The sequence below is a fragment of the Mizuhopecten yessoensis genome, unplaced genomic scaffold (assembly GCF_002113885.1).
Source record: "Mizuhopecten yessoensis strain PY_sf001 unplaced genomic scaffold, ASM211388v2 scaffold4411, whole genome shotgun sequence".
NCBI lineage: Eukaryota > Metazoa > Mollusca > Bivalvia > Pectinida > Pectinidae > Mizuhopecten > Mizuhopecten yessoensis.
This window is the reverse complement of record NW_018405533.1, coordinates 248695-260821: the sequence shown is the minus strand read 5'-3', so window position 1 is coordinate 260821 and position 12127 is coordinate 248695. Positions and strand designations below refer to the sequence as shown.

The 12127-nt window shown below is 35.6% G+C and overlaps 1 protein-coding gene across 1 annotated transcript; it reads right to left on the bottom strand.

Annotated features, from left to right (window-relative positions):
* Window positions 1–5667: 5667 nt before the first annotated feature.
* Window positions 5668–11364, bottom strand: LOC110448998 (monocarboxylate transporter 12-like). The gene is made up of 5 exons (XM_021495570.1): window positions 10591–11364; window positions 9642–9785; window positions 7294–7404; window positions 6619–6921; window positions 5668–5855 (listed from the first exon to the last, which is right to left on the bottom strand). The coding sequence occupies exons 1-5, from the start codon at window positions 10718–10720 to the stop codon at window positions 5668–5670; spliced, it is 876 nt and encodes a 291-aa protein (XP_021351245.1). The 5' UTR covers window positions 10721–11364.
* Window positions 11365–12127: the final 763 nt, after the last annotated feature.

Here is a 12127-nt window from a genome sequence, read left to right as displayed (position 1 = left end):
GAGTGCTGAATGTCCTGAAATCAGCGTCATTCGGTAATTGATTTGTTCAGATCCTCTCACAGAAGATACACTGTCTGGATCACTTGTGTCTTGGTTGTTGATATATTATGACATTAAGTACTGCTACACTGCTCCCAAGGACTGTCTGTGAGTGTTGAAGTTCAAGGAATTCAACGAGGACCATATCATCGATTAAAGGGACTCTTTTATTGTGTTATGTTAACATCGTTAACAATAATAGTTACCCCTTTTTTTGAGTTCGGTTTGTTTAGTTTTATTGTGAAAATATACACTTGTGTTTCTACATGTGGTAAATTTCGGAAGAGTTATTTCCCTTGGAACGTAGACCGCGCCGACACGAGATAGCGACAACCTCGCTGTGACGTATTGGCACGGTCTTTTTACATCCTGAATCAATACTGAACACACGTGAGTGATTTTCCTCCGCCTATTATTATAGATTTTGGGACCTGAGAGCAGTTCCCAAGTCCATATTGTGACGGTGTGCAACTGCACTCACCGAATTCACGACATGCCTTGTCATAGTCTTGTCATATGGTCCCGTGGACTGTTTTGTATATTATCACAACATATCAATTAATCATTATTTACAAACATAGACTGTCAACTGTCGATCGTACGTCAATACAAGACAAGTCTTTAACAACTGTAATGACGTCAGCTGATTGTCTGATGAACCCTACAACAAAACACAGTACGAAAAGGTAAATGATACCTTATTGACATTTCTATTGTATATCTTGCCTTTCACTAAGCCGGCCGGGATTCGATTCCCCGATCAGACGTGAAAAGGTTGGTGTCACCTTCCCGACCACGTTGGTTTTCCCCGGATACTCCGGTTTCCTCCCACAGTAAGACCCCATCCGCGCTAACATCCGGGCCAACAAGAGTGATTAGTATTAGTTGTAAAAACATTTTTTTCGTAATCGTTGTAAAATAAATAAAGTCTATATGACGCCAGAGATATAAGTGTATATTCTACGTATCACTCCTGTCGCGTGCCAAACGTCGCTATGCCACCGTGATGTGTAGTTATCTTCACATTTAATGAACGTGTATTCATGACACATTGAAAATCGAGGTATTTTGTTTATCTTTGTATATAGAAGTTTTGATAGTTGATTGTGAAAAGGACAAAAAGTCAGTATGTAATTTTTCAAAACAAATGGTACATATTTACTATCGTATGCGTAATTTGCTCTGATTTATGTGTTATATTTAAAAATGTATATAAGGATAAATAATATATGTTGTAAACTACTAGCTGAAGATAGGTTTTAAACTGTGAATAAACTAACCAGAATTTCATCACTGTGCAGTGTATAACTCATTCATCCCTGAAATGTCATAATGAACTATTCCAACCTTTGAATTGGAAGAGTGTAAATGTGTCTTCAGGATTGAATGAGTTGATATAGAATGACAGGAAATACATAGATTGTTTTGTAAACCTGCTTGCATTTGAGACAGTTTTGACTAAAATATCAATATGTGTAATCGTTCTAAAAGATGTTTCATTTATCCAATATTTTATGTGACTTGTCATATTTTTGCTGTTCTGATGTCAGTTTGATCACAGCCGACCTTTTAGATATTTTTCAGCTATTTCACATTGTGTAAAAAGTCTTTTGTGATGATTTCACAAGTGAATTATGCAGTAAGTTATTGGAGAAATAGTGTTTTTATAAGCTTTTTATATCATCACCAAGTTATATTATCACCAAGTTATATTATCATTGCAGTGTATTGGTATCAATGTTTAAATACCATTTAAAGAGAACCTAATATTTCTTGAGAAAGAAAATTAATATTGTTTTTTTTATTCAATGTAATAAAGAATTTTCCATCTCTAGGGCTAACCCAGAGTGGCAAATATGTGTGGAGAAGGGGCTGAACATTTTAATAATTAACATTTGGTTGGTGATGTCCGAATTCATTGTTGACATCAAGGACAAGATGGTTGTTAGGTGGTGGGTAGCAGATACAGTTGCCTCCCTTCCCCTCTTTGTTTGTGGAATAGCCAAAAAGAGAGATATAAGCATATTTTGTAGGTCAAGGCATATTATTAACATGCTTTATTGACTGAACCAATAACTGTGAAGAATGATTGTAAATTAATATAGAGAGAGCTTATCAAACCTGAGGTAACTCCCGAGACTGAGAATGATCACAGCTTGTATATATCCTTAAAACATGTCTAACCAAAATTACTATGTTTACCTGGTGTAATGACATGTTATAGCTTTATTTTCCCCTCTATATATATATCCTTAACAAATGTCAAACCAAAATTCGTTAAATTCAGATTATTTGATAATACGGAATTGTCTTAGCATTCCAGGAACCTGATGAATAAGTCACACTTACCACACTTTAGTTAGAGAGTGAATATATTATAGCCTTTGAAAATATTATGAAAAGTTTGTTTCATGCCATTTTCTAGATTTATTCCATATAAAACACATTTTGTGATGTATTTTACAGAATTATAGTTGCTGGAAATTTTAGTAATTGTAAACTACATTACATTAATGAAAATAAACAAAAATTGTAAAGCAGAGTTTCCAGAGGTCAAATTCAAAACCTATCGTTTGTCAATCCTTAGACACTTATTGAGGAATTGTGTTAATGCACAGTATTAAAATGAAAGATGAATACACTTTTAAGTGAAGCAATACATTAAGAAAAAATCATTTTCCTGTTTTTATTTTCTTGTTTTTGATACACGTGTAAGGAGATCTCTCAGTTGAAAGACCAGCTCTGTGGTTGAAATCTACGTGGTACAGTGATACCATTTAACGTCAATGTTATTAAGTGGGTATTTTCAGTAATATTTGAAATGTTTGCAAAAGCCCCTTTTAACTCTTCTGCTCCTCTGGTTGATTTTATAATAGGAAGGTACTGCTATTAATATTTTAATACCAAATCTTATCTAAATTAGTAGTAAAATATAATTATTTTTGTATTATTTTCTTGGGGATAACAAATATGACCATTTGCAAATGCTTAGAATGCTTGTCTTATTGAATGCATCACATATTTCATTGCCTGATGTGATTTGCTTTGACATTGATTCAATAGGTTAAGGGTTTTTTCCAGTGACTATTAATGATTGAAGCATTTCACAGGTTCAAAGATGTTTCCCTTAAATTGTTCATTTGTTGTCCCTATCACTGGTGTTTGTTATTTAAATGATTGTTTTTGTTTTGTTTGAAAAGTTTGGAGTAAGCAAACATTTAGGGGATCTTGGTATTTATCACTTAATGTAATGAATGAAAGTTTTATTTGTACAGTTGTCAAGTATGTATGTGGGAGATAGTATGTTCTGTTAGATTAAAAGATTATTGAAAACGGTGCAAGCCTTTGTGTAAGGAAATACATGTACATGTTTTAAAAGTTAATAAATGGTTTTCTAATAAAAAAGTGAGTTAGCTTTTTATGTCAATTGAACCTTTGGCTTGGCTAATGTAACCTTTCATTGTTGATGTTTTGCGTCGATTTTATTGCAATTTTCATTTGTTCAACTTCCCCAAATACTATTGATGTTTATCAAAGACAATGATTAGGTGACATGGGACTCGAGTTACTAAAACGGTAGGATTGAACTTTATAATTCGGGTCTGAAATGAGTATAATTTCAACGAATTCAAAAAATATTGTGAAGGAGAACCCTAAATGGCAGAGCTTTTCTAATTCATATGTCTAATGGTCTGAGAGAAAAAAGGTAACTTGTTTATGCCATCTCCGAGGGACCTATACTGGTACAAGCGTAGTTGTAAAGGGAAATAACGTTCACATCTCATTCTCTCATGTTAATGGAGTATTTCAACTAAAAATGATTGGAACCATTGATATTGAGAATAATACAGCACATTTATTCAGCAAACTATGTCTCTTCTAAAGACGAGTTATTACACAAAATCCCATAATATAAGGGTTGTTCAAGAATTTACTCTATAGCGTCTATGAGAAAATTATGAAAGGAGTCGATAAAATTGACCTATTTTCTGATAAATTTCTCTGAAATATGGAAATTTGAACTGGTTACCTTGGCAATCATAATTAAAACCACAAATTGATAACTTCACAATAATATAGAGGGAGTATTAAGTAACGTTTTTACTATAATTTGATTTGCTGAAATAACATCAATAAGCTTATGGAAACCTAATAATCGTGGAGGCAAGGTAGTCCAGTGGTAGGACGCCGGGCTCGTGACCGAATAGTTGCGGGTTCGCGCCACGGCACGGCACGGCACGGCAATTTGTTGTATCTTTGAGCAAGATACTTTACTCCGATTGTTCCATTCTACTCAGCTGTAAATGAGTACGTGGTTGGGCAGTGCTAGAATTGTTGAACGCTAGCTGTTAGCGCCGAAATGACAGCTCCGGCTGTATGCTCCCAGAGAGTTGAGAAAGGTACTGGCTGGCTGCAAAGGCCCTATAACGTCGAATAATAATTTGTGAACCGCTTTGAAACGACCTACGAACTAGGTTGTGATAAAGCGGTATATAAGAACCTCCAATTATTATTATTATTATTATTATTATTATTATTATAACCACTACTGCTTTAAAAAGGTCTTAACTCATTTATCCGTCAAGACACATTTGAGCTCCTCCAATTTAAAGGTTGAAATAGTTAATTACAACGTTTCAGGCGTGAATGAGTTAATACATTTAAGCAACTCTTGGATTATTTAATGCAAATCTTTACCCTTTTCGGAGGGACATAATTCATATTCTACAAAACGGAATACAGTAATGTTCGCATCAAGCCGACTATTGTTCACGCGTGTCTGCAGAGTTTATCAGTAGGGGTGATTGCACAGAGTAAAATGAGATTGTCATATCAACATATCCTTCACTTTAACTTTTAATTGGATACCATATTCATGTCTTGAAAATATGTAATAAATATTAATGCTTCCTTTGGTAAATGTCGTCTCGCTTTGGTGCCGCACCCTCCTGAACACTAATTACTGAAACCTCACAAGGGGATATCATAATTCAGACACATTCTTTTTTAGGGTTCAATGCATGCTTGTGCTGTTGAAACTGCGTGATAGTAACAGTTTCCCCCTATAAGATGAATGTAACACACACAGATGATTTTGCCTTTAAAATTGGGAAATGGATACAGTATGCTACTGCATATTCAGCTGTTTCGTATTCTAGGACTCATCGACGATGCTTTGGGCCAAAAAGGCGGGATCGCAATTGGTCTAGTTAACTGTTGAAAAGAAGGATATATGCGTTAAACCGCTTCATTTCATGAAATATTTGGAAATATAGGATAATTGGTTAATTTTGATTTACACCAAAGAGTGAAGTGTATATCATTGATTTATAATGCATCTAAATAAAGGTCCCAGAACGTGTTCGTACAGTAAAATATCGCCTGAAATTGCGACACAACTAAGCAATTAAAATCCAAATATATTAATACAAAAGAAATTCCTATATGCTTAAAAATATTTTAAAGCACCATAAAGGTATTTTTTGTATTACTGTTATTATTAATCAATTTTTGACAGTACTTCAGGCTCCTGTGTTAAAATAGAACTTTGCCACATTTTGTCGCTTGCCACAAATACGATGGTATATCTACTTCTCTATATAAGAAATCAACCAACATGTTCTCTCTTTATATGGAAAACGCAGGATTGTCGGCTCCCACGACCACAGTGATATCCGAGACGTGGTCAGAATGGTTGTTATTTGACTTCCGTTTTAGTACCGCAGCTAACACGAACAGGCCGGCCGCCAAGCCGAGACCAGCGGACATACCGTAAAATGGCTTCGTGTAGGATCCCGTCAGATCAACAAAAAATCCTATTATATAGAAAACGTATATTGAAAACATAGTTCTTCGAAAACGTACACAATCTTTACTGACAGCAAAACATGAGTATACAAAATCAAGACAAAGCGTAAACAAATCCAAAATACAATATAATAACGTAATTCAAACTCAAAATTGACAAAACTAGGGTTAGGGTTCGGGTCAGGGTTAGGGTTAAATATGAACAATGAAAAGATTAACATAGAGACTCTTGAAAATGTACAAGGAGAATAAGACCAGGTGTTCCGGAAGGAAAATCGTCTTCTGCTTCATTAACGACAGCAGCAATATAATTCTAGGTCAAATCAAAGTAAAGACACGTCAATAAAAACAAAAACAAAACCCACAACGTAAACTACTCGTAACAGGAGAGCTAACGTAAAAACATGTAAAACCAAAGCAATAACAGCAATATAGTTACAGGTCCATCCTCGATGTGTCATAGCAAAATTGAAGGCACGCAGCTAGCTATTTGATTGATCTCAAGGAAATAATGACTTATCACAAGGCTGATGGAAATTTCTTTGAAGATTACAGAGAAGCGAAGCCCGAGTTCAAAGCACCTCAATTTATAAGTCACACGATTCTTTTGATGTAGATCGAAGGCTCAAACTAGTTGTCTTGGCTCATCCACAGTTAAGGTGTCGCACACTGGGACTTCGATTTTGCTATGACATATTCCAGGGGTGCAGAGAACATACGTGATCGTAACCTCTGGAGTATCGTGGATGTTACAGGTCAGATCGAACTCACCTGCACTTGGTCCTGAAATGCTTCCACTGATGCCTAACATCGTCATTAATACTCCCAACCCTGCCGAGTAGTCCTGGAGTCTCACGATCTTCACTGTTGTCACGGAGACCGTGGTGACGCTAACACCTAACGTCATCCCCAAACAGACCAGGAGGACAACATACTGTACATATGTCTCTGCATGAGGAAGCAACGCAGTCGCCACCGATCCGATTATTGTGAAACATGCAGGGATAATAAGAACGCTGGTGTGAGGAATGTACTTTTTACACAAGCCTGGTATGACTCCACATAACGTGCTTCCTATTTGTAAATATAAATACATTAATATTGCTGTTTTCGAGTCAAAACCTTTCATCGTCAGGAAATCAATTATGAAAATTAATGAAGAATTTATAACCGGAAGTGTACAACACATGGCAACGACGTGTGCTATGTAAACTTTATTAGTGACCAGTGATCTTAGTGATTTCGTAAAACCCTGCTCTGTAGGTTTTGTTTCACAGTCTACTTTCTTTAATTTATTCGCTTTAGTAGTTTGTTGGATCGAGAGTGGTTTGCATACTGCAAAGAAACACGTCATATTTGCCATAAGTCCTCCTATGACTAGTAAACATCCTCTCCAACCGAACTCTTTAACGAGGGAGTTTAGGAGGAAGGGCATTGTTATCCCACCGCATCCTGATCCAAAGGTGAGAAACGATAGCGCCAAAAGTTTAGATTTCCCCTCAAAGTATTCTCCGACGCTTGTTACTGCGGAGATAACAGTCGCAGAGAAACCAATTCCTGTTGAAATTGAAACCATATTTAGTATATAAAACATTTGAAGTTAGTGGAAAATGCTAAACCGAACATGCTATAATCATCAAAATTTCCTCTGCTGATTAGGCAACTCTTTTGAGTGATATTGCAATGTTCTATTATCAACTCTAGAGCAAATTTGATCATACATGCAGTTTGATTTTGCTCGTAGTAGTCTAAAATATTGTCCCTGGTATGTTTAGGCATACCAAGTACCAGGTGGATTCCCTTTAATCTATCACTATGAATTCCCAAAATCTTGAACGTACAAAACATGTATTATTCTTGCTTGGAATGTCTTTTGACTTACATAATTTAAAAATTGAATCGTGCTCCAATTAATGAATTTTTCCACCTCAATTTTATTTTGGACAGGTTCAATTTCAATTTCAACAAATTTTATCGGCAATATAAGCAATAGTCAATAGGATCAGACATCAGGCATAGCATATCGAAGTCCTCTCCTTAAAGCGACAACAGGTGGTAATAAACACAGACATATTTATACATTGATATGATAATTGCGATAAGGGTAAGTAACTCATTGATGTAAAAATACTTGTTCAATATTCTATTTACTAGACTATTATCTTCAGTGAGGCATAAGAGAGTTGTGGAAATCAGCACAGTATAGCACCAGAACCAAGCTGCGTATATAACAGAGCTGTTTGCTATCAACACTTTTATATGGTTCGGAATGTTGGCGGATGACAGAGGAAGACTTGTCGAAATTATCAATATTTTACACAACCAGACTGAGAAAAAATTTGAAGATTTTTCTGGCCAAGAGTAATCTCCAATGATGAACTGCTGAGACAGTGCAACACGGAGAGTATGAGAGACATCATCAAGAAGAGACGCTGGAGGTTAATTGGACATGTGCTAAGAAAGGAAGGTGACTCCATCACAAAGGTTGCAGTACACTGAACTTTGTTGCTGCCCTAAACGCCACCGGGCGTAATAGGCAGTAAGTTAGTATCTTCAGTGAATAAATTCAAGTATTAGACAATGCGTTACTGGTATTCATATAAGGTAAACTGCTGAGTATAAATATTTGGTGATATTGGATTGATACAGGCCATACAGTCATTTTGGCCAGGTTATGAAGTGACAGTTCCAACTGAGGACGTAACAGCTTTGCTACACAGCTTCGACGTCTTCTCAATTTGTCCGTGCTTAACAGGTGTTATCAACTCATAACCTGACCAAAAAGGAACACCATTCCTCTCATAATGTTTCTTTATCATAAACAATCGGATATGAAGTTTTCCACGTCGGATAATAACGACTCTTTCCATTGGTAGATAACCATGTATAAATTAACAAAAAACAAAAAAACATGATCGTGAATATAACTAGTATTGGAAACTGTTTTTTCCAGCATGAAAATAGCTTTGTTAAATCATTTCTGAAAAAGGAAATCATACCTTGTGGGACTTCATAAGAAATGATAAAGATATGAAATAACTGAAAACTAATCAACAAGTGTTCTGAGTGTAAACATTCAGCGGAAAAGACCGGGATTCAGGTTGTTTTATTAATGCTTTAACCGATGCTTTAACCATCTTGTCAATGGATGTGTCCTTGTCCAACAGTGCTACAGTTATATCCAAACGAAAGTTATGGGGAGGTTACTGTATAAGGGAAAACACATTGCAGTGGGACAGGGATGCTTAATTTTTAAATAAGCAATTCACGTGTAATGCTTTTCAACACCCTCCTCTATATTCCAATGTAAACATCTGAGCTGTTCGACGAATTATGCGAGGGAACACGCGTTCATATGCATGAATATTTGATATATTTTTTTCACACACATCCATGTTAACTTGCAGAAAAGCACACATAACTGTAACTTTCAGAAAGTATGCCATCGGCTGCAGTACAAATGTAAAGGTGCAAAATTGATACGTTTGTGAAAAGAAAAAAGAAGCATCATGCATCAAATGTTTCCAAGTGCAAGAAGAAGGAGCTAAGCTTTATTTATTGAGTTATGAAGGTCACGTGACCTTATCGACACTGAAGGAAATACGAAAATCACATGATATTCTTTTTTTCAAATGGTAGAATATAAACATTCAGCATATGTTTGAGTGAAATATATTAAAACATAATTTACTCTGGACAAACTTGCTTTCTTGAATCATGTTTCCAACACTTCTGCATCGTCTCTGTATAATCAACAATAGTTTATGTCTGTGATAATATTTTTTCTGTCATACCTGAAACTAGGCCGAGCGTCATGATGAGATGAGGGATACTTTCGGCAAAGAAAGAGAAGACCAGACCAAGTGTCACCAAAAGACTACCAGCTATCCCAGTCATTCGAGGTCCGTATCTAGCCACAGCCTTCCAACAGAAAGTTCCTGTATGGATAAAAGCAAAGCAAGTATTTAAAATATTTGTTTTAAACATTCGGTACAGACTTACGTCTTAAAATTTAAAATTTAATATATCGACAAAACAAATCATGAAAAAACTGTAATCAAATAAGTCTATTATTAAACTGATAACTTTACTGAATGTATGATCTCCCATGTCGGTGATGTAATGACACTTTTTATTGATTTTTAATTATATATTATTGGGCGATGTGAACAGTATTGCCCGAATTTTTTAAACCAAAAGTCAAGGTTTGCTATGTATTCCATCATGCGATACGACATATGTTTTATGTAATTTATTCTGAAATATCAATTTCGTGCGCTTGAAATTAATTACACGTTGATATGAATTGAAATTAGTTATCAATTATTAACTGTACACTTTACATTATCGTTGAATTTCTCCGTTGAAACAGGAGTAAAAGAAAAGAAAAATACAAAGGCCAGATCCTCCGAACTCTAGAACGCCGTTCTTACCAACTGAACTACCTGGTTACCGACGTTGTACCCAGTCAGGTTCCGCTAAACCTATCCCTCCTTCCACAAAGTCTTCAACCTGAAGACACGAGACCCTATTCCACCCTTCGGGGAATATTAAGTTAGGCACAAGATGCAACATGAAAGTCATTTTAAATACAACGGGCAGACTGGAATCGAATCCGAGATACAATCCGGACCTCTGGGATCTGCGATCCCGGAACACATAGTGCACGCTTTATCCAAATGAATAACCTGTTGCACCGGTGGGCGCATCACCCCATTTCTGCTACACATCTAAGTAGCTTACCTGCTATATGAAGCATCCCGGTTGTGATCGATTGTATAAGAGCCGTTTCTGCTTTATTGCTCTCAAAAGTACGAAGGAACTCGGGGTTGAGGATGAATATATTGAAGGGGAACCCAGTGCTGAGAAACATGACAAAATATCCTGATGTCAACACAAACCATCTTCTGGGTGACGGGTTCTTCTTGATAGACTGTGCCTCTTGGTCAGAACTGGAATACAAGCTTTAAACGTTTGAAACAGACAAAAAAGTTTAAAAATGTGAATAAAGGCATCATCAGAGCGAAACCAAAGACGTTTCTCAATTTTAATTATCCATTCTTATCCGCAAAGTTGTTTGTTGATAAAAGAATACTGATTTTTTATAATATGATATTCGACGAGTTCTAATTTGCCAAACTTATTTGATGGTTCAGTGAGAATGTCCTTACTATTTGTAACGACTGTACTTTTGCCTACCTGCTATAGTCTGTGTATTGATAAATAACTTCGTTATTTGTCTACTACATTTATTATCATAATTAACCTGTATAGTAAATGTCTTTTAGCTACAAGTTATCTAATTATGATACCATTTAATATTGTCTCGATTGAAAACAGTTCGTGTTTACAAGTTTAGAATCATCGAGATATTTAAGAACCTGAAAATAAATACTATGATCATCGTTAAAAACAAATGACAAAAAAAAAAACGAAAAGAAAAAAACAAAATAAAAAAATACGCGCTTACACCTTTTATCTCTTTTATTTATAACGGCACTCCGTCGTTATTCTCAATTTCTATTATATATTAATTAAGGATGCCATTGTGTACAGTGTTTGTAGATATGAAGTTGTGATTTGAATAAATATCAAAGTTAAATTGTATTTCTGTCTCGAGTTGTTGTTGAAGTAGAGTAGTTATCAGAACAACCAAAGGAGCCAAGAGCCAGGACCAGACGGATCCAAGATGGAGTAACCAGAATATACCTTTGATCAAATATAATACACTAACACTGGAAACACACTCCACGACGTTACAATTTATTATTGCTTACACTCTACAGCTTTGCTCTATGAAATGGTTAAAATCCTTAAGAATGAAAGGTCCTTTTATCATCACCAAAGAGAACAATCAATATTGCTAAACGTTGATGTCCGGTTGGTAAGTATAGACAGTGTACATGTTCATATAAAACAGCCAGTAAAGTGTTTATGTGAAACGTTTCGATGACTAGTCAGATACGTAATCTGCAATCTTCATTAGCTTTGACTTAAGAATGTAGTCCTGAATAGCGAGAACAGTTATTTTACTTTCTTCTAAAGATAACGATTCATCGCCATATAATACCTATTTGACAGTAATATGATACTGAAGGGTTTCAATGTGTAGTTGTCAGTGTATAAGGTACATCCTAGCAGGTAATGAGAAGTGTTTTCGATGCTACTATTTGCGCATAGAGGGGATCCAATGATGTTTTTCCAAATATAAATGTTCATCAAGAGAGCTACTTGACATACATAATCTAGCATGATAGATTTGTCCTAATCGTGAGCCATA